This window comes from Nerophis ophidion, linkage group LG08 (assembly GCF_033978795.1).
Source record: "Nerophis ophidion isolate RoL-2023_Sa linkage group LG08, RoL_Noph_v1.0, whole genome shotgun sequence".
NCBI lineage: Eukaryota > Metazoa > Chordata > Actinopteri > Syngnathiformes > Syngnathidae > Nerophis > Nerophis ophidion.
In genome coordinates, this window is record NC_084618.1 from 4,977,556 (window position 1) to 5,001,929 (window position 24,374).

General features: G+C 38.0%; 1 protein-coding gene across 3 annotated transcripts in view; it reads left to right on the plus strand.

Annotated features, from left to right (window-relative positions):
* The window catches only part of LOC133557226 (putative glutathione-specific gamma-glutamylcyclotransferase 2), a 32,068-nt gene extending 7,957 nt beyond the window's left edge, over positions 1–24,111 (plus strand). The window contains exons 3-4 of one of the 3 annotated variants that reach the window (XM_061907533.1): positions 4,177–4,556; positions 23,644–24,111. In XM_061907533.1, the coding sequence (XP_061763517.1) occupies positions 4,177–4,545 (369 nt within the window). In that variant the 3' untranslated portion in view covers positions 4,546–4,556; positions 23,644–24,111. Of the gene's footprint in view, positions 1–4,176; positions 8,293–23,640 lie in introns of those variants that run through there. The other 2 variants (XM_061907530.1, XM_061907532.1) reach the window with 2 other exon arrangements.
* Positions 24,112–24,374: the final 263 nt, after the last annotated feature.

Consider the following 24,374-nt stretch of genomic DNA (forward strand, 5'->3'; position numbering starts at 1 on the left):
TCTCTAAAATTGTCTTTCTGAATGTTATAAGAAGCAAAGTCAAAAAATAAATGAATTTATTTAAACAAGTGAAGACCAAGTCTTTAAAATATTTTCTTGGATTTTCAAATTCTATTCGAGTTTTGTCCTCTTAGAATTAAAAATGTCGAGCAAAGCCAGACCAGCTTGCCAGTAAATAAATGAAATATTAAAAAATGGAGGCAGCTCACTGGTAAGTGCTGCTATTTGAGCTATTTTTAGAACAGGCCAGCGGGCGACTCATCTGGTCCTTACGGGCTTCCTGCAGTATGTGATACGTCTGCACAAAAAGCAGAATAAACCAGCGATGAATCTTCACGCTTGGCTCAATATTTTAACAGCTAATGACCTTTTTTCAAATTACAACGGCGTGTGTGCACGCATAACATTTACTGCGCGTATACTTCCCTTCACCTTTTGATGCAATGGCATAAAAATTAATGGGACAACGCCCCCGTTATGCGGCCATTAAACCACCACCTGACAATCATTTTATTTTACCACCTTGTCATCTGTCACTTGTGTTCATTAAGAGTGAACTTGGAGGGAAGACAATGCAGAAAATTCACGACTGGAATGGAAAAAAAAACATGCAGTAGTATCCTTAGAAGGTCAATAATAGTGCGCACGGATGCAGGAAACAATAGATATGCATCTCGCTCGGCTGAAACAAAAGCCAGGAGGACGCCTCGTATGGCGACCTTGGACGGGAGATCATTTGGCGATAAAAGAAATATGCACTGAGTGGGGAGTGATGCATATCTGAGAACATTACGCTGTGTTGACGATGTTTAGGAGAGAAAAACATACAAACCCTGTTTCCATATGAGTTGGGAAATTGTGTTCAATGTAAATATAAACAGAATACAATGATTTGCAAATCCTTTTCAAGCCATATTCAGTTCAATATGCTACAAAGACAACATATTTGATGTTCAAACTGATAAACATTTTTTTTGTGTGTGCAAATAATCATTAACTTTAGAATTTAAAACCAGCAACACGTGAAAAAAGAAGTTGGGAAAGGTGGTAAAGTTGAGGAATGCTCATCAAACACTTATTTGGAACATCCCACAGGTGTGCAGGCTAATTGGGAACAGGCGGGGTGCCATGATTGGGTATAAAAAGCAGCTTCCATGAAATGCTAAGTCATTCACAAACAAGGATGGGCCGAGGGTCACCAATTTGTAAGCAAATTGTCAAACAGTTTAAGAACAACATTTCTCAAAGTGCAATTGCAAGGATTTTAGGGATTTTACCATCTACAGTCCGTAAAATCATCAAAAGGTTCAGAGAATCTGGAGAAATCACTCCACGTAAGCCATGATATTACGGACCTTTGACCCCTCAGACGGTACTGCATCAAAAAGCGACATCAGTGTGTAAAGGATATCACCACATGGGCTCAGGAACACTTCATCAAACCACTGTCAGTAACTACAGTTGGTCGCTACATCTGTAAGTGCAAGTTAAAACTCTACTATGCAAAGCGAAAGCCATTTATCAACAACACCCAGAAACGTTGTCGGCTTCGCTGGGCCCGAGCCAAATATAAGATGGACTGATGCAAAGTAGAAAAGTGTTCTGTGGTCTGACTAGTTCACATTTCAAATTGTTTTTGGAAACCGAAGACGTCGTGTCCTCCGGAACAAAGAGGAAAACCATCTGGATTGTTACAGGCGCAAAGTTCAAAAACCAGCATCTGTGATGGTATGGGGGTGTATTAGTGGCCAAGGCATGTCGTGTCCTCCGGAACAATTAGCCTGTTCACCTGTGGAATGTTCCAAATAAGTGTTTGATGAGCATATATATATATATATATAAATATATGTATAAACACATTTCCTCAATTAAATATTTATCCTGAAAATGGGACGGGATAATCTTTCTGTGAATGTTCTGATCTCCTGTTTCCATGCCAGTGTCTTACTGGTAATGCAGAGTAAAACCATTATGGTCTTTTTGCTCTTTAGAATTCCAGTTACACTAAAGCAACAGCGCCTGTGCTGGCCTCAGGCAGGTACTGCGTTCCATTTGGACTTCTTAATGATCAATTAAATTGATTAGTATGCCCGTATCTGGGTGTACCTTACAAAAATGACGGTAACCGTTAACTCCTCCTGTGACGTTTGGGTCGCATGGTGATGCGGAGTCATTGCATCCCAATGATGCAGTCGGGCTTCGAACATAGCGTGGCGGTAAAAAACAAATGATTTCCATCGTCTTCCGGTCATCCGAGGTCGGGTCGCGGGGGCAGCAGCCTAAGCAGGGAAACCCAGACTTCCCTCTCCCCAGCCATTTCGTCTAGCTCTTCCCGGGGGATCCCGAGGCGTTCCCAGGCCAGCCGGGAGACATAGTCTTCCCAACGTGTCCTGGGTCTTCCCCGTGGCCTCCTACCGGTTGGACGTGCCCTAAACACCTCCCTAGGGAGGCGTTCGGGTGGCATCCTGACCAGATGCCCGAACCACCTCATCTGGCTCCTCTCCATGTGGAGGAGCAGCGGCTTTACTTTGAGTTCCTCCCGGATGGCAGAGCTTCTCACCCTATCTCTAAGGGAGAGACCTGGAAACTCATTTGGGCCGCTTGTACCCGTGATCTTATCCTTACAGTCATGACCCAAAGCTCATGACCGTAGGTGAGGATGGGAACGTAGATCGACCGGTAAATTGAGAGCTTTGCCTTCCGGCTCAGCTCCTTCTTCATCAAAACAAATAATTTATTAAAAATAAATCAGACTTTGACAAAAACAAACAGAACTAGCATGGGAGCAAGAAAGAATAAAGGGACTTAGCATGGAAGCCTGCACAATCAGAACTGGTAACCAAAGTCGTCACTGTTGTGTGAACACAAACTACGAAGCAAGAACAAATGAACAAAAAAAGCAGGTTTAAAGGCCTACTGAAAGCCACTACTAGCCACCACACATTTTGATAGTTTATATATCAATGATGAAATATTAACATCGCAACACATGCCAATACAGCCTTTTTAGTTTAGTAAATTGCAATTTTAAATTTCCCGGGAGTTTCTTCTTGAAAACGTCGCGTAATGATGACGTCACGGGCTGTTAGGAAATATGAGCGCTGCGCACACACACAGCTAAAAGTCGTCTGCTTTAACGGCATAATTACACAGTATTTTGGACATCTGTGTTGCTGAATCTTTTGCAATTTGTTCAATTAATATTGGAGAAGTTAATGTAGAAAGATAGAGTTGGGAAGCTTTAGCCTTTAGCCACACAAACACACGGCGATTCCTTGTTTAAAATTCACGGAGGTGAAACTTTACTATGGATCGGAGCGTTCAAGCGAACATGGATCCCGACCGAATGTCAACCAGCCGGTTTCGGTGAAAAAAATTGTGGTAAAAAGTCGGTTCCATAAAGCTACCGTCGACTTCCCTGAGACATTGGCGTCAAAACACCTGTGGACACACGCCTCCGACTATCAGGTACTGTTAAACTCACTAAAACACTAGCAACACAATGGAAAGATAAGGGATTTCCCAGAATTATCCTAGTAAATGTGTCTTAAAAGATCTGAATCCGTCCCAATGCAATTGTGTTTTTTTTTTTTACTTTTTTTTTTTCTAGTCCGTCGCTATCAATATCCTCAAACACAAATCTTTCATCCTCGCTGAAATAATGGGGAAATTGTCGTTTTCTCGGTCCGAATAGCTATTTTTGTTGGAGGCTCCCATTAAAAACAATGTGAATATGTGAGGAGCCATCAACATGTGACGTCAGCGTCTGCGACTTCCGGTAGAGGCAGGGCTTTTCTCTTAGCACCGAAAGTTGCAAACTTTATCGTGGATGTTCTCTACTAAATCCTTTCAGCAAAAATATGGCAATATGGTGAAATGATCAAGTATGACACATAGAATGGACCTGCTATCCCCGTTTAAATAAGAACATCTCATTTCAGTAGGCCTTTACCTCAAGACAGTAATCACAATGAGTAACCATGGAAACAAACTTAGAGGTGCACAGACAGGAACCGAAAGAGTCCAAAACAAACAGACAAGCCAAAAGACTCAAAAATAGGATCCGGGCAGGGGATCATAACACCTCCTCCAACATTTAGTGTGCAGAATGACCTATTTTCTGACTCCTGCTACTCTCTGCCGTCGAGTAAACAAACAGGCGTCGTTTTTCATTAGGGCTGCGTTTGGGGCGTGGCCTACAAGCTCCCCACGGGCCGCGAGCAGGAAGTGAAGCGCTACCTGGACTACCGGGAGAAGGGCGGCTACCGGGTCATGCCCGTGGCCTTCCACCCCAGACGGGACGACGGCCTCACCCCCGCCCAGACGCTCCTCTACATCGGCGCGCGGGACAACCCCGACTACCTGGGCCCCGCCCCCCTGGAGGAGATCGCCGAGCAGATCGTGGGCTCCAGGGGGCCGAGCGGGCAGAACACGGAGTACCTGTTCCAGCTGGCCCACGCCGTCAGGAGCATCCTGCCCGAGGACAAGGACGCGCATCTGTTCTCGCTGGAGACCCTCGTGCGGCAGAAAGTGGAGCGGGAATAACAACTCCCAAGGTGACAATGGAGATCAGGGGTTCTCCATCTCTCTCTACTACACCAGTGTTTTTCAACCACTGTGCCGAGGCACACACGCCGTGGGAGATGATCTAATTTCACCTATTCTGGCTAAAAATATTGCTATGGGAGAGTGTAATACTCTTCCATAGCAGTAGGTGGCAGCCGGTAGCTAATTACTTTGTAGATGTTGGGAACAGCGGGAGGCAGTGTGCAGGTAAAAATGTGTCTAATGCTTAAAGAAAAAATAAACAAAAGTAGAGTGCCTCTAAAAAAAAAAAGGCATTGAAGCTTAGGGAAGGCTATACAGAACACAACTAAAACTGAACTGGCTATAAAGTCAACAAAAACAGAATGCTGGACGACAGCAAAGACTTACTGTGGAGTAAAGACAATGTACATCCGAACATGACATGACAATCAACAATGTCCCCACAAAGAAGGATAAAAACAACTGAAATATTCTTGATTGCTAAAACAAAGTACTGTATTTTTCGGAGTATAAGTCGCACCTGCCGAAAATGCATTATAAAGAAGGGAAAAAACATATATAAGCCGCACTGGAGTATAAGTAGCATTTTTGGGGGACAATTTTTTTGATAAAACCTAACACCAAGAATAGACATTTGAAAGGCAATTTAAAATAAATACAGAATAGTGAACAACAGGCTGAATAAGTGTACGTTATATCAGTGGTCCCCAACCTTTTTGTATCCGCGGACCGGCCAACGCTTAATAATTTGTCCAGCGGCCCGGGGGTGGGTGGGGGAGAATCGTTTTTTTTTTGTTTTTTTTTTCTTTATCATGAAAAGGTGAGTTTTTTGTGGTTGGTGCACTAATTGTAAGTGTATATTGTGTCTTTTATGTTGATTTAATTAAAAAAAATAAAAAAAAATGAATAAAAAAAAATTCTGCGGCCCGGTACCAATCGGGCCACAGCCCGGTGGTTGGGGACCACTGCGTTATATGACGCGTAAATAACCAACTGAGAAGGTGCCTGGTATGTTATGGTAAGAGTCATTCAAATAACAATAACATATAGGGCAGGGGTGTCAAACTCAAATACAGAGTGGGCCAAAATTTTAGAGTGAACTAAGCCGCGGGCCAAGGTTGAACAAATTAACCTTTTAACAGGGACCCAAACAAGTTTTGAATTGAATATTGAACGAGCAATGCTTGTATAACTTTATGTTGACATGTAAAATCGATTTTCAAATAATAATAATAATAAAATATCAATGGTATATTAAATAAAATGGAAATAAAAAATTGAATGCCTCTTTCCTATTTGCAGCTTTCTGATGTAAATATCAACAATAACTTGGCGGGGTTTGGTGGTAGCGGAGGGGTGTATATTGTAGCATCCCGGAAGAGTTAGTGCTGCAAGGGGTTCTGGGTATTTGTTCTGTTGTGTTACGGTGCGGATGTTCTCCCGAAATGTGGTTGTCATTCTTGTTTGGTGTGGGTTCACAGTTTTGAATTGAATATTGAACGAGCAATGCTTGTATAACTTTATGGTGACATGTAAAATCGATTTTCAAATAATAATAATAAAAAAATATCAATGGTATATTAAATAAAATTGAAATAAAAAATTGAATGCCTCTTTCCTATTTGCAGCTTTCTGATGTAAATGTCAACAATAACTTGGCGGGGTTTGGTGGTAGCGGAGGGGTGTATATTGTAGCATCCCGGAAGAGTTAGTGCTGCAAGGGGTTCTGGGTATTTGTTCTGTTGTGTTACGGTGCGGATGTTCTCCCGAAATGTGGTTGTCATTCTTGTTTGGTGTGGGTTCACAGTTTTGAATTGAATATTGAACGAGCAATGCTTGTATAACTTTATGGTGACATGTAAAATCAATTTTCAAATAATAATAATAAAAAAATATCAATGGTATATTAAATAAAATTGAAATAAAAAATTGAATGCCTCTTTCCTATTTGCAGCTTTCTGATGTAAATGTCAACATTAACTTGGCGGGGTTTGGTGGTAGCGGAGGGGTGTATATTGTAGCATCCCGGAAGAGTTAGTGCTGCAAGGGTTTCTGGGTATTTGTTCTGTTGTGTTACGGTGCGGATGTTCTCCCGAAATGTGGTTGTCATTCTCGTTTGGTGTGGGTTCACAGTGTGGTGCATATTTGCAACAGGGTTAAAAGTTGTTTATACGGCCACTCTCAGTGTGACCTGTATGGCGATTGGCCAAGTATGTCTTGCATTCACTTGTTTGTGTGTAAAGTCCGCATATAGTATATGACTGGGCTGGCACAATGTTTGTATGGAGAAAAAGCGGACGGGACGACAGGTTGTAGAGGACGTTGAATGCAATGATGTTGTTTGGGTGGAAATCGAGAGAAATTCGGGAGAATGGTTGCCCCGGGTGATTTTTGGCAAGGGCACTGAAATTCGGGAGTCTCGTGTTATAATAACGGCGGGCCAGCTCTAATGTTAATTTGATATTGCCTCAAGGGCCAATTTAAATAACACGGTGGGCCAAATTTGGCCCACGGGCCAGAGTTTGACACCCATGATATAGAACATGCTATAGGTTTACCAAACAATCCGTCAATCCCGATCGCTAAATCCCATGAAATCTTATACGTCTAGTCTCTTACGTGAATGAGCTAAATAATATTATTTGGTATTTTACAGTAATGTGTTAACAATTTTACACATAAGTCGCTCCTGAGCAGGGGCGTCACTAGACCTAATACTTTACTGGGGCACACCTGGGGCACAAATAATTCATGTGAGCGTGCAAAGCGCGCAAGCAAAAACATTTTTAGCACTTATTTATCATAAAAAAATACATAAATAGTGCTTTAAACTATGAAATCATATCAGATGATGTTGTATGGATCTTTGATGAACCACCTGAAATTAACTCATGCATTTGACCTACTTGTGCACTTTTTTACTCCAGACTTCTAAACTGCTACTGGTAAAATCAAAAAGGAAGAGCAATGAATCTTTTGGAAATATATATTGCAGTAATCATCTGCAAATTTAACATCTACAAAAGTAAAACCAAAAATAAAGCAGCCCTACATCTCTGGGTTCTTTTATATTATTTAATTTCCATTTATGGCAATGTGGCTAATCCTATTTCAGATACACAAAACTATAAAATATACACAAAACAATAAAGCCACAGTAGTAGAATAAATGAACAACTGTTGTGTGTCTGTTCAGGGAATCATTTTCTGAGAAGTAAACTGGAACGTCTCCTTTTCATTTTTGCAAAGTGGTCAATCACTCTGGACAGACATGGAAATATTACAGGAACTGTTATACAGTTGACCAGTGGTTCCCAACTGCTGGCTCCTCACATAAAAGTGGATTGTGTGTCATTTTCAGTCAGATGTGTGCATGAAAAAAAAAAAGTTTAGGGAGAAAAAAATCAAAATGTGGATATTTTTAGCCATTTTTCTAGTGATTATTAGTGAGTATTTTAGCAAAAGGCAAAGCGACTAACAAGTTGGAGGAGGACTCAGGACAGACATGGAAATATATTTTTTTAAAATCTAAATGGGGCAACAAAACCCGATATTTTCAGCCATCTTTCTGAAAACAAATACAGAAATGTTACTATTTTTTCTGGAAACAAAACCAGATGCTTTAGCTGTAGCCATTTTTCTGGTGACAAAACAAGATTATTTTAGTCAAAGTCGCACCGATTAACAAGACAAGTCTACTGTGCTATTTTTCTGTGAAATAAACTTGAATGATTTAAAAATTTGTCTCACGACTTGATGATATGGAAAAATGTTTTTCTTCCTGAAGATAAAGCATTTGACTCACACATGCTGACTCCAAATCATCATTGATGCAGAAGCAGCAGACAATAACCAACATGATGTTTCATGTTCATTGGAAATTCCCCCGACAGCTCGTACAGCAAATGAATATGTTTGTTTTGATACAAGGAATAACGTTAGCTAACTTAGCATCAACTTAAGACAATGATGTTGCCTAGCTAGCTAGGACTTCACTTACATCTCTCATTCCTGCTGCTTCTTCTCTGCTGCGGGCGGATAACTTTCTTAAATCCATCTAGGAGTTACAGTTTGAGTCAAATCAAAATCAAAATATTGTAATTAACAAATTGTTGTTGGCTAACGTCACCTACCTCACGCAGTGATTCGAACCCCCCAACCCCCCTCTCTCTCAACCGAAGTCTCGATCCACACATGAATAAATTACCATATTAAGTAGCCATGTGCTCATTGTCACGTGGAGTGAATACAGTAGCAATCAATTACCATACTAAGTAGTATGTGCGCGGTTGTCTATGTTATCTAGACTTAAAACTCTGAATTTTTTTTTTTTATTGGTGAAATTTTTACTGGGGCACTGCAGATCAACAGTGGGGCACGTGCCCCAGTGAAATATGTCTGGCGACGCCCCTGCTCCTGAGTATAAGTCGCACCCTCCGCCAAACTATGAAAAAAAAAACTGCGACTTACAGTCTGAAAAATACGGTATATGCGGGAAATATCGCTCAAAGGAAGACATGAAACTGCTACAGGAAAATGGCAAAAAAAAGACACCAAAATAGGAGCACAAGACAAGAAGTAAAACACTACACACAGGAAAAGAGCAAAATAAGTGCAAATAAGTCAGGGTGTGATGTGACAGTACACCTACTTTGAGACAAGAGCTATAGTGATGCATGCTTGGTTATGCTTTAAAGTCATAGCTAACAATTGCGACAACGACTTTTTTACCGTCAACGGAGTTTACTTTTTTTAATGATTTCTGCTGGTGGTGTGCCACTGGATTCTTTAAACGCAAAAAAAAAAGGTTGAAAAACACTGTACTACACCAGATGTAAATAAACACATGCCACAGTACCTTTCTCTTCCTGGTGCTGCACAACACACACACACTGGAAGCCAGGAGGAGCGTGCAGGAGACCACAAGTGATGCGTCTTCTCCAAACTTCAATACGAAGCCCTGGAAAATGGAAAAATTGTGCTATAGACAGTTGGTTCAAAGTTTGGATTCACACTTTTCCCACATTTTCTTATGTTGCAGCCTAATTCCAAAATGGAATACATTTATTGTTGCCCTCAACATTTTTTGCACAATACCTTATGACAGTGTGAAAAGGTTTTATATATATATATATATATACATATACATATATATATATATGTATATATTAGGGCTGGGCAACGATTAACATTTTTAATCGAAGTTAATCGCGATTAACTGCATTGTATATGCAAAGCCCAATAATGAATTCAAAAGTAGTGTGTAGTGCACCTTTATTGGAATATTCTCCCACATGAACAAAAGCGCCAAAACATTTGTTGTGCAAACACAATTTAAATCAGTCCTTGTTAAACAGTAGCAGTTAAATAGCATATTTGATGAAAATCAACTCCAAAAAATGTAAATACAAACATTTAAGCTTATTGCCACTGCCAGGGTATTTAAGTTATCCTGTTTGTTATGGAAAATAAATATAATCTACATACAAATCTCTGAGCCACAATCATAACATCTGAACAGGCAATTTCTGAGGAAACATTTTTTTTTATCAGGGATCTTATGTTTAAAAAACCTATATTATAGGTAGTGGGCTGTTTTAGGGAATTTTGGATCAAATTATCCGTAGTAGCAATATTAATAATGTTGTGTTTATTCTGCGTAGTGCACTTAAAATAATTATGACCATATCTAGGAATTGATATGATGGGAATTTTCCGATTGTTTGCTTGGTGCTTTGATAAACTGAAGGCATCATATACATGGTACTATATTGTGATGTTATGAGCCAGGGAATAAAAGAACTACCCTACCCAGCATGCAACAGGAGTGAGGAGCATGCGCGGTAGCCCGGTATAGGTTGTGTCGCCATGACGACATCTTGTATGTTGTGATATGCACGCTCTGAAAGTAAACGTTAAGAAGTCAGCCAACACTCCTGGTCTGCATTATTCATAAATAGACAGACAACACATATACTCCGCTGCTTCACAGGCCGCTGGATGTAGCCGGCAAAGTATTCCCATGCTAGCTAGCACGCCTCATTCAGTCCAAAACGGCCCGATCTATCCACATCCAGAATTGTCTGGCGGTCGTAAGTGATCCCGGAGTGACCACGCTGTAAGCCAGCCATGACATTTGCAGAATTGTCCGGTATTTTTGCCAAATGTTCCATCTTTACCAAGAGCCCCTCCACGCCATCTTGTTAAGAAAAGGCGTTAACAAAATAAAAGCATGTAAAAAACATACGCAAATGTGCGATAAAATAATTGTCGGCGTTAATAGATTGATGAGTTAACGCTTAATTAACGCATTAATTTGCCCACCCCTAATATATATATATATATATACACATATATATATATATATATGTATATATATATATATATGTATATATATATATATATATATACAATAAAATGCAACTTAGATTAATCATGATTAATCACGTGTGATTACTTAACTGCATTATTTAAAATTATTTAAGAAAACACCCCAATAGTCGGACCCAAAATGCAATTTTATTGTCAAGATGTCATTCAGGAACACACATTTCATTGATTTGCACAAAACTTGTGATTAATAACATGAGTAACCTCGTTAATTTGGACAGCCCTAATATATATGGCTTATCGTTTTTGTTAAAAAGAAATACAAAAAAATTGAATGAGGAATTAATCTGCAAATGTCAACATTTTGACAGCCCTAATATACTGTATATGTCAAAAATAACGACAACTCAATCATACAAATTTATCGCAATTATCAAGGATCTCAAAATACATTATAAAAAATTAAATGCGTAATTAATCTAATCAATGCAATATTTTTGGTGATAAATCATATGTTAATTTGTTAAAATTTGACATTCCTAATATAGTGGGCTGATAATTAAAAAAAAATATTATTGTAAGGGTAAATAAATAAATAAAAAATTAAATAAAATGAGGAATTAATCTGCAAATGTCAACATTTGGACAGCCCTAATATACTGTATATGTCAAAAATAACGACAACTGATTAATCATAGACATTTATAGCAATTATCAAGGATCTCAAAATACCTTGTAAACAATAACAAAATGCGGAATTAACCTTATAATGCGATATTTTTTTGTGATAAATCACATGTTAATTAGTTAAAATTCGACATCCCTAATCTAGTAGGCTAATAATTTAATAAAATGCATTATTGCAAGGGTTAATAAATGTAAAAAAAAACTAAATAAAATGAGGAATTAATCTGCAAATGTCAACATTTTGACAGCCCTAATATACTGTATATGTCAAAAATAATAACTCAATCATAAAAATGTATCGCAATTATCAAGGAGATCAAAATACATTGTAAAAAATAATAAAATGCGGAATTAATCTAATTAATGCAATATTCTTGGTGATAAATCACATATGTTAATTTGTTAAAATTTGACATTCCTAATACAGAGGGCTAATAATTTAATAAAATGTATTATTGGAAGGGTAAATAAAAAAAAATTAAATGAGGAATTAATCTGCAAATGTCAACATTTGGACAGCCCTAATATACTGTATATGTCAAAAATAACGACAACAACTCAATCATACAAATTTATCGCAATTATCAAGGATCTCAAAATACATTATAAAAAATAAAATGCGTAATTAATCTAATCAATGCAATATTTTTGGTGATAAATCATATGTTAATTTGTTAAAATTTTACATTCCTAATATAGTGGGCTAATAATTAAAAAAATATATATATTGTAAGGGAAAATAAATAAATACAAAATTAAATAAAATGAGGAATTAATCTGCAAATGTCAACATTTTGACAGCCCTAATATACTGTATATGTCAAAAATAACAACTCATTAATCATAGAAATTTATAGCAATTATCAAGGATCTCAAAATACCTTGTAAACAATAACAAAATGCGGAATTAATCTTATAATGTGATATTTTTTTGTGATAAATCACATGTTAATTAGTTAAAATTCGACATCCCTAATCTAGAGGGCTAATAATTTAATAAACTGCATTATTGCAAGGGTTAATAAATAAAAAAAAAATCTAAATAAAATGAGGAATTAATCTGCAAATGTCAACATTTTGACAGCCCTAATATACTGTATATGTCAAAAAATAATAACTCAATCATAAAAATGTATCGCAATTATCAAGCAGATCAAAATACATTGTAAAAAATAATAAAATGCGGAATTAATCTTATTAATGCAATATTATTGGTGATAAATCACATATGTTAATTTGTTAAAATTTGACATCCCTAATACAGAGGGCTTATAATTTAATAAAATGTATTATTGGAAGGGTAAATTAAAAAAATTAAATGAGGAATTAATTTGCAAATGTCAACATTTGGACAGCCCTAATATACTGTATATGTCAAAAATAACAACTCATTAATCATAGAAATTTATAGCAATTATCAAGGATCTCAAAATACCTTGTAAACAATAACAAAATGCGGAATTAATCTTATAATGTGATATTTTTTTGTGATAAATCACATGTTAATTAGTTAAAATTCGACATCCCTAATCTAGAGGGCTAATAATTTAATAAAACGCATTATTGCAAGGGTTAATACATTTAAAAAAAATCTAAATAAAATGAGGAATTAATCTGCAAATGTCAACATTTTGACAGCCCTAATATACTGTATATGTCAAAAAATAATAACTCAATCATAAAAATGTATCGCAATTATCAAGGAGATCAAAATACATTGTAAAAAAATAATAAAATGCGGAATTAATCTAATTAATGCAATATTTCTTGGTGATAAATCACATATGTTAATTTGTTCAAATTTGACATTCCTAATACAGAGGGCTAATAATTTAATAAAATGTATTATTGGAAGGGTGAATAAAAAAAATTAAATGAGGAATTAATCTGCAAATGTCAACATTTGGACAGCCCTAATATACTGTATATGTCAAAAATAATAACTGATTAATCATAGAAATTTATAGCAATTATCAAGGATCTCAAAATACATTATAAAAAATAATAAAATGCGGAATCAATCGTATTAATGGGATATTTTTTGTGATAAATCACATATGTTAATTTATTGAATTCAACATCCCTAATAAAGAGGGCTAATCATTTAATAAAATGTATTATTGTAAGGGTTAATGAAAATCTAAATAAAATGAGGAATTAATCTGCAAATGTCAACATTTTGACAGCCCTAATATACTGTATATGTCAAAAAATAATAACTCAATCATAAAAATGTATCGCAATTATCAAGGAGATCAAAATACATTGTAAAATAATAATAAAATGCAGAATTAATCTAATTAATGCAATATTCCTGCTGATAAATCACATATGTTAATTTGTTAAAATTGGACATCCCTAATACAGAGGGCTAATAATTTCATAAAATGTATTATTGGAAGGGTAAATAAAAAAATTAAATGAGGAATTAATCTGCAAATGTCAACATTTGGACAGCCCTAATATACTGTAGATGTCAAAAATAACGACAACTGATTAATCATAGAAATTTATAGCAATTATCAAGGATCTCAAAATACCTTGTAAAAAATAATAAAATGCGGAATCAATCGTATTATGCGATATTTTTTGTGATAAATCACATATGTTAATTTGTTAAATTCGACATCCCTAATATAGAGGGCTAATAATTTAATAAAATGTATTATTGTAAGGGTCAATAAATTAAAAAAATCTAAATAAAATGAGGAATTAATCTGCAAATGTCAACATTTTGACAGTCCTAATATACTGTATATGTCAAAAATAACGACTTAACTCATGTAAATAATAATAACAATCAAGGAGCTCAAAATACATCGTGAAAAAAAATAAAATGCGGAATTAATCTAATTAATGCGATATTTTTTGGTGATAAATCACACATGTTCATTTGTTAAATTAGACAGACCCTAATATAGAGGGCTAATAATTTCATAAAATGTATTATCTGTAACGATGTGTCACTTCATTTCTGTTAGTTTTTTGTGTTTTTGTATTTACTTCCGGTTCAGTGCTCTTATTTTGTTGTATTTCCTGTTTTTATTCACGGAGCACTATTTTTCTCTTTTCGTTGATTGGCAGCGGTTCACACCTGCTGTCAATCACACTAGTCTATTTATGTTTCACTCGAGCACTCCTCAGTGCTCGATGATAATATTATGTTGAGAACGTTTATCTGCACGACTGCTTTATGTTTGCTTTTGTTATTTTCTTTTGTGTATTAAATTCATCTTACCTCCACGCAACTCTCCTGGATTCTTGCATACTCGGGGACACACAACTGCAGCCATGCGACATCCCAACAGTATCATCGAGCCAGAAGAAAGTGTCCTCGCGAGAATCCCTGTCGGCAATCCTCAGCCGACGTTCTGGACCGCACAATTCCTGGAGGACTTGAAGGCCAGGTTTGTGCGGTCCCAGCCAACAGATGCGGACCCTCTCCCCGCGGCAACGCCACCGGCTTCGGCTCTCCGACCGGCGCGTCCCCCGCCGCCATCTTTCCTCTCGGCTCGACGGCTGACTACGGCTCTCCGACCAGCACGTCCGCCACTTCCTGCATGCCTCGCGGCTCCCGCGGCAACGCTACCGGCTACGGCTCACCGACCGGCGCGTCCTCCGCCGCCATCCTTCCTCTCGGCAACGCTGCCGGCTACGTCTCACCGACCGGCGCGCCCACCTCCTCCTTCACGTCTCGCGGCTCCTGCGGCTCCGTCGCCTACTGCGGCTCTCCGACCGGCACGTCCGCCGCCGCCATCCTTCCCGTCGTCTGCTGAGCTGCTTCTCCCTGCTCCTACGCAGCTTCCAGCGGCTGCTCCCCGGCTGCTCTTTCTGCCAGCTCCCGCTCTCTTTTTTGGATCGCCGAGAGCTCCAGTGGAGCCCACAGTGAGGTCACTTTTGTCCTCCTGCTGGGACTCGGCGCGGGACGTGTCTTCGTCCCTCTTCCTGGCCTCCTCCCGCCCGTCCCTGGTTTTCGCACCGGGGGACGCCGACGAGCAGGCATGTCTTCCCGCAAGTGTGGACGGTTTCTGGCAGCCGCCTAGTGGAGGGGGGCCCACAATACACTGCGGTGCAGCCAGGCACACACTGCTGTCATCTTCGCAAGCGTCTCCTTCCACGGAGACATCTACGTGCCTGGCGGGCTTTCGCACAGCCCCAACGCCGGCTCCACGCCGAGCCCCAACGCCGGCTCCACGCCGAGCCCCAACGCCGGCTCCACGCCGAGCCCCAACGCCGGCTCCACGCCGAGCCCCAACGCCGGCTCCACGCCGAGCCCCAACGCCGGCTCCACGCCGAGCCCCAACGCCGGCTCCACGCCGAGCCCCAACGCCGGCTCCACGCCGAGCCCCAACGCCGGCTCCACGCCGAGCCCCAACGCCGCCAAGAGCAGCACCACGCCGGGCTTCGTCACCGCCGGCATCCGCTATTCCTCGGCCAGCATTTGCTGCTCCTCGCCCGGCGTCATCTGCCGCTTTCACGCCGCCGATGACATCTGCAACAATCACGCCGCCGATGACATCTGCAACAATCACGCCGCCGATGACGCCTGCCGCTTCAACGCCGCCGATGACGTCTGTTGCTTCCACGCCGTTGATGACGTCTGCCGCTTTCACGCCGCCGATGACGTCTGCCGTTTTCACGCCGCCGATGACGTCTGCCGCTTTCACGCCGCCGATGACGTCTGCCGCTTTCACGCCGCCGATGACGTCTGCCGCTTTCACGCCGCCGATGACGTCTGCCGCTTTCACGCCGCCGATGACGTCTGCCGCTTTCACGCCGCCGATGACGCCTGCCGCTTTCACGCCGCCGATGACGCCTGCCGCTTTCACGCCGCCGATGACGCCTGCCGCTTTCACGCCGCCGATGACGTCTGCCGCTTTCACGCCGCCGATGACGTCTGCCGCTTTCACGCCGCCGATGACGTCTGCCGCTTTCACGCCGCCGATGACGTCTGCCGCTTTCACGCCGCCGATGACATCTGCCACTTCCACGCCGTTGATGACGCCTGCGGTTTCCACGCCGCCGGTTACGTCTTCTGCTTCCCGGCCTGCTTCAGCGCGCCCGCTTCTACGTCGGCCGTGGATGTGGCCGTGCCCTGCGCACTCTCCTCTTTTTCGGCCAGTGATTTGGCCGTTCCCTGGCCGCCCGCCTCGCCAGTTCCAGCGGCGCTCTACGCGGCGCCGCCACCTGACTTTCCCTCGCTGGCTGCGGGGACACGAGGTTTGGCAACCCTCCACCAAATCCTCCCTCCACCCTCCCTTACATTTTGGACTTTTTTCCATTTTTTTTTCTTTCCCAGGGAACATCTGGTATCTGTTCCTTGAGGGGGAGGTCCTGTAACGATGTGTCACTTCATTTCTGTTAGTTTTTTGTGTTTTTGTATTTACTTCCGGTTCAGTGCTCTTATTTTGTTGTATTTCCTGTTTTTATTCACGGAGCACTATTTTTCTCTTTTCGTTGATTGGCAGCGGTTCACACCTGCTGTCAATCACACTAGTCTATTTATGTTTCACTCGAGCACTCCTCAGTGCTCGATGATAATATTATGTTGAGAACGTTTATCTGCACGACTGCTTTATGTTTGCTTTTGTTATTTTCTTTTGTGTATTAAATTCATCTTACCTCCACGCAACTCTCCTGGATTCTTGCATACTCGGGGACACACAACTGCAGCCATGCGACATCCCAACATTATCGTAAGAGTTGATAAATAAAAAAAATCTAAATAAAAAGAGGAATTATTCTTTCACTTTCAAAATTTTAATCATACAAATTCATAGCATTAATCAAGGTCAATGAGCTCAAAATAAATTATTGTAAAAAATTCCACATCCCTAACATAGAGGGATAATAATCTAATAAAATGTATTATTGTAAGGTTAATAAGTAAAAAAAAATCTAACTAAAATGAGGAATTATTCTGCCATTGTCAACATTTTGACAGTCCTAAAATACTGTATATGTTAGGGAAATCAAAAATAATGCCTTAACTAATGTCATTGATCATACAAATTTATAGCATTAATCAACGTAAAGGAGATCAAAATAAAATGCGGAATTAATCTAACTGTACATGATTAATGTGATATTTTTTGTCATTAATCACATAAGTTAACTTGTTAAATTTGACATTCATAATATATAGAGATGGCTGATAATTCAATTAAATGTATTACTGTAAAAGTTGATTAAAAAGAAAAAAAAATCCTAATAAAATGAGGAATTATACTTCTACTGTCAAAATGTTGACAGTCCTAATATACTACATATATTAGGCCGGTCAAAAAGAATGACTTAACTCGCATAATTAATCATACACATTTATAGCATTAATCAAGGAGCTCAAAATAAATGATTGTAAAAAAAAATAATAAAATGCAGAATTAATCTAACTGTATTGCTAATGCGGTATTTTTTGGGGCGATAAATCACATAAATTAACTCTTTAAATTTGACAGCCCTTATATAGAGGGCTAATTATAAAAATATATTTTTGTAAAAATTTAAAATCGAAATAAATTAGGAATTATTCTGCAACTGTCAAAATTTTGACAGCTCTAACATATAGGGCTAACATTTTAGGACTTATGTTTTAACTCATATGATTACTCACACAAATTATTACAGGAATCATGTATAGTTGCATCATTTTTTTTTTTAAATAGTTGATTTTAAGCTACTTAAATCTGACAGCCCTAATATAAGGGGCTAATGATTTATCAAAATATATAAATATTTTTAAATGATAAGAAAAAATCTAAATAAAATGTGGAATTTAAAAATACATATTAACTAATGTAATTAATCATTCAAATTTATAGCATTAATCCGATTAAAGGAGCTCAAATTAAATTGTAAAAAATAATTAAATGCGGAATTAATCCGACTGTACATAATTAGTGCGATATTTTTTGCGATCAATCACAGAAATGATGACATCCCTGATATAGAGGGTTAATAATTTAATAAAATGTATTATTGTAAAAGTTAATTAAAAACTCACACATATATATATATATATATATATACATACATATATATTTGTAACTGTCAACATTTTGACAGCTCCCATACATAGGGCTAATATATTAGGACTGTCATAAATAATGAAAAATTATCACAATCATGTACAATTGCAGAATTTAATTAGATTTTTTTTTTAAATAGGTAATTTTAAGCTCCTTAAGTTTGACAGCCCCAATATATAGGGCTAATATATTAGGCATGTCATAAATATCCATCCATCTTCTTATATATAGAATTATCACAATCACGGAAAATTGCAGAATTTATTTTATTATTATTATTTTTTTAAATAATTGAATTTAAGCTCCTTAAGTTTGACAGCCCCACCATATAGGGCTAATATATTAGGACTGTCAAAAATAATGAGTTAGCTCATGTGCTTAATCACAAAAAAATAACTAATAAATTATGTATAGTAGCAGATTAATTTCCCATTTTGTTTGGATTTTTTTTTAATTATTATTTTTTTTAATGTCTTGTCCAGCTACTCAGGCAAATTATATAGTTGATGTAGATCCCCGTATTGGCTGTACAGATTTACTTTACAAAAGAGAAGTGTGGGGTACTTCTCTTGTTGCCTGATTTGTATTTGACTTTATTAAATGGATTTGTATATTTATTATAAGGATTAAAAAAAATAAAAAATAAAATACTTTAAAAAAAAAATCACAGACACGCTGACAGAAAAGGTAACCTACCCCAGCATGCACCAAGCCACGATAGACGCTGGAACTAGACCCAGCAGGCCCCAACAAAGATGGCCATCCGGAAGGGGTGGACTCTAAAAAAAAAAAAAAAAGATTTTACAGCACTTCTGCATTTCATTATTTTTTTTTTTACAAATACTGTTGTTATAAGGTCAGTGATCAGGTCAATGCACACACATTTAAAAATGAACCCTGACATAACATTTGAGAAAACTTTTACTGGGTTTTGAGCTAATACATTAAATGCATTCAAGTAAAACATTTTTAAAAAATGTTTGTGGATGAAATTCTGCAGTTGTGTCCTTTTTTCGGTTGATTTAAACGATGTACAGCAGGGATATCAAACTGGTTTTCATTGAGGGCCACATGGCAGTTATAGCTGCCATCCAAGGGCCACTTGTAACCTTAATAATGTATGAATTTGCCTCTGGATTTCATTATTAACTATATACAGGGTTTTAAGTAGACTGTCAATTTTACAGTCAAAACTTTACATTTACAAAATTTTACTGTAAAACAGTGTTTTTAAAAAAATGTATTTTTAAAAACATTTTATCATTATTAACTATATACAGGGTTTTAAGTAGACTGTCAATTTTACAGTCAAAACTTTACATTTACAAAATTTTAGTGTAAAAACAGTGTTTTGAAAAAATGTATTTTTAAAAACATTTTATCATTATTAACTATATACAGGGTTTTAAGTAGACTGTCAATTTTACAGTCAAAACTTTACATTTACAAAATTTTACTGTAAAACAGTGTTTTTAAAAAAATGTATTTTTAAAAACATTTTATCATTATTAACTATATACAGGGTTTTAAGTAGACTGTCAATTTTACAGTCAAAACTTTACATTTACAAAATTTTAGTGTAAAAACAGTGTTTTGAAAAAATGTATTTTTAAAAACATTTTATCATTATTAACTATATACAGGGTTTTAAGTAGACTGTCAATTTTACAGTCAAAACTTTACATTTACAAAATTTTACTGAAAAACAGTGTTTTTAAAAAAAATGTATTTTTAAAAACATTTTATCATTATTAACTCTATGCAGGGTTTTAAGTAGACTGTCAATTTTACAGTCAAAACTTTACAGTTACAAAATTTTACTGTAAAACAGTGTTTTAAAAAAAAATGTATTTTCAAAAACATTTTATCATTATTAACTATATACAGGGTTTTAAGTAGACTGTCAATTTTACAGTCAAAACTTTACATTTGCAAAATGTTACTGTAAAACTGTTTTAAAAAAAATGTATTTTTAAAAACATTTTATCATTATTAACTATATACAGGGTTTTAAGTAGACTGTCAATTTTACAGTCAAAACTTTACATTTACAAAATTTTACTGTAAAACAGTGTTTTTTTAAAAATGTATTTTTAAAAACATTTTTTCATTATTAACTATATACATGGTTTTAAGTAGACTGTCAATTTTACAGTCAAAACTTTACATTTACAAAATTTTACTGTAAAACAGTGTTTTAAAAAAAAAAAACAATTTAAAAACATTTTACGGTAAATGGAAAAACAGTACCACTGTTTTTTGGGGCGTTTTTAAGGCAGCTTAGTTTCCAGAATGGTGTTGAATTTTTACAACATTATAATGTTAATGAAAAAACAGTACAAGTTCTTTTTTTTATTCTGGCAACTTAGCTACCAGTTTTTTTTTAGCGTAAAAACAAATGTACCGTGTTTCCATTTAAAGTATTACACCGTTACAAACTACAACCGTAGATTTTACAGTCAAGAACTGGCAGCTCAGTCAAAAGAATTTCAAGGCAAAAAACAGTAGTGTTTTCCTTTTTTAAATTAACAATAATATGCTGTAAAGAACACCGTAAAATGTATTGTCATTTTTATTACTTTGATGGGTGGTTGGCTGTAAAGTTAACTATTTTTATTTAGACAAAAACATGTTTGGAAAGTATGATAATATACTGTAATATTGGATACAGTTAAAGTTGAAAATGTATGCGATTTCAAGCAGTACGTATATTTTTTCTGTCAAAATGAAAAATTTTGTGAGAAAATATTAAGCACTTTATTACCAAATATAATTTCCATGAGTTTGCGGGGCAGATAAAATTATGTCGCGGGACAGATGTGGCCCCCGGTTTTTTCATCAGATCGCAATTTTTGCCAGACCTGATGTGTGTGTCAAGTTTGGTGAGTTTAGAAGCATTTTAAGGGGGTCAAATAACAGCTCAAAGAGGCAAAAATGAAATTTTTTAGGAGACTTTGCACAGGGGTTCTTTGAAGGCGCGTAAAATCAAAAGCTGAGAACTTATCAAAACTCTGTTCTATACTTTTAATCAGAAGGGTTCAATCTCTCTCCTGTGCGAGTTTGAAGCCAAAACAACAAACGCACTCAGAGGAGATAATGTTTGAAGAAAGGTGACCGGTTTTTACAAAACTTTTGTTTTGAAGGGGGGATTGCAAACTTCCTGTTGATTTTTGTTGGGGGTTGTCAATCTATGAAATGTAGGTCTAAGCGAGACCTACATAGAGGTTTTTGTTTCATGTCTCTCCGACATTCTTACCGGAAGTTACAAGCAATTTTGTCTGTTTTCTTCCTAGGAGCAGTTTGTCCGTGTTGTACTCCTAGGGGGGCGGTAGAGCGCAATTTTGAGTTTTGAGGTTAGGTTTTTTCATCAGATCGCAATTTTTGCCAGACCTGATGTGCGTGTCAAGTTTGGTGAGTTTAGAAGCATTTTAAGGGGGTCAAATAACAGCTCAAAGAGGCAAAAATGACATTTTTTAGGAGACTTTGCACAGGGGTTCTTTGAAGGCGCGTAAAATCAAAAGCTGAGAACTTATCAAAACTCTGTTCTATACTTTTAATCAGAAGGGTTCAATCTCTCTCCTGTGCGAGTTTGAAGCCAAAACAACAAACGCACTCAGAGGTGATAATGTTTGAAGAAAGGTGACCGGTTTTTACAAAACTTTTGTTTTGAAGGGGGGGATTGCAAACTTCCTGTTGATTTTTGTTGGGGGTTGTCAATCTATGAAATGTAGGTCTAAGCAAGACCTACATAGAGGTTTTTGTTTCATGTCTCTCCGACATTCTTACCGGAAGTTACAAGCAGTTTTGTCTGTTTTTTCTTCCTAGGAGCAGTTTTTTCAGTGTTTTATTCAAAAATAGCGCTAGAGCGCAATTTTGAGTTTTGGGTTTGGTTTTTTCATTAGATCGCAATATTCGCCAGTCCTTATGTGTGCGCCAAGTTTGGTGACTTGTGAAGCATTTTAAAGGGGTCAAATTACAGCGCAAAGAGGCAAAAATGGCATTTTTTGCGAAAATTTTATTTTGAAGGGGTTTTTGCCAACTTCCTGTAGATTTTTGCTGAAAGAAGTGAGTGTATGAAAATTGGGTCTAAGTCAGACCTACATAGGAGTTTTTTGTTTCATGTCGCTATGACATTCCTAACAGAAGTTACATGCAGTTTTGTCTGTAATCTTTTCCTAGGGGTTCGCTAGAGCGCAATTTTCATTTTGGGGGATTGGTTGCTTAATATGTTGGGAAGGTTTGCTATACCGACGTGTGTGTCAAATTTGGTGAGTTTTGAAGCATGATAAGGGGGTCAAATTACAGCGCGTAGGTGCGGAATAATAATAAAACACAGCAGTTTCAATAGGGTCCTTGGCCCATGGCAAAGGACTCCACAGGAGTCTTTTGCCATGGGCCAAGGACCCTAATTGTGGAGTCCTTTGCCATGGGCCAAGGACCCTAAAAACGTGGCAACTATAACGACAACGAATAGAGCGCAATCGAGCTGGCACGCCACTTCCTGTTCAAGCAAGTCAGCAAAAGAGCAGACTACTGTTGTTGTGACAGTATTTGCTAGAAAGTCACTTCCTGCTTCACGCAAGAGGACATAAAATAACAAAACGTCTTTGATCCTGTAAGCAAGCAAGACGGCCACGACCTCAATTGATTAACTTGGACCCCGACTTAAACAAGTTGAAAAACTTATTGGGGTGTTACCATTTAGTGGTCAATTGTACGGAATATGTACTGTACTGTGCAATCTACTAATAAAAGTATCGATCAATCAATCAAAGGTGAGACCAGGTACTACACGACTTTCCCTTCATATTTCCGCTGATAAATATTAGGAATATTCAAAAGTGATTATTCACATAGTCTATAGTGAACTCATAATTGATTGTGATTAATCACAGATAGTTTAATACAGCAGAACCTTGTTTTACGAACTTAATTAGTATATGTGGAAGGGGGGGTGGCCCGCGTGTCCCCTGCTGGCAGGGCGTGTGACAGGTGAGTGGATTACCCAGCTGGAACGGGTCATCTAATCACCTGTCTTCTTTATTAGCAGCGTCCGAGGCCATGAGAGGGGGGAGCGAAAGACAGAGAGAGAGGAGAGCCACGAGCAAACAAACGAACAAATCGAAAATAAAAGTCTCGTTGTACCCTGCACTTGGGCCTCATCCCTGAAACCACCACCAAAACAACCCAGACGCCAGCACCAGCGTGACTGTTGGTAAATTGGAAAGTTTGTATAATGAAGCACATTTGGCCATAAGAAACAATGTCAATATGAAATAGTGGGTTCTCTGCGAAAAGTCCATATTTTAGTGAAGGTTTGATCTCTGAACACAACATAGTGTTGTGTTATATGCAGGGCTGTATGTCAAACAAACATAAGAACAAGTTTTTTAAAAAAGTACCAATGATTGTCACACGCGCTCTACGTGTAGCAAAATTCTTCACTGCATTTGACCCCCGAGAGGTGAGGGGAGCAGTGAGCAGCAGCCCGGGAATCACTTTTGGTGTTTCAACCCCCCAATTCCAACCCTTGATGCTGAGTGCCAAGCAGGGAGGTAATGGCTCCCATTTTTCAGTAGAAGCATTTAAGTCTCACCTTAAAACTCATTTGTATACTCTAGCCTTTAAATAGACTCCCTTTTTAGACCAGTTGATCTGCCGTTTCTTTTCTTTTTCTCCTATGTCCCACTCTCCCTTGTGGAGGGGGTCCGGTCCGATCCGGTGGCCATGTACTGCTCGCCTGTGTATCGGCTGGGGACATCTCTGCGCTGCTGATCCGCC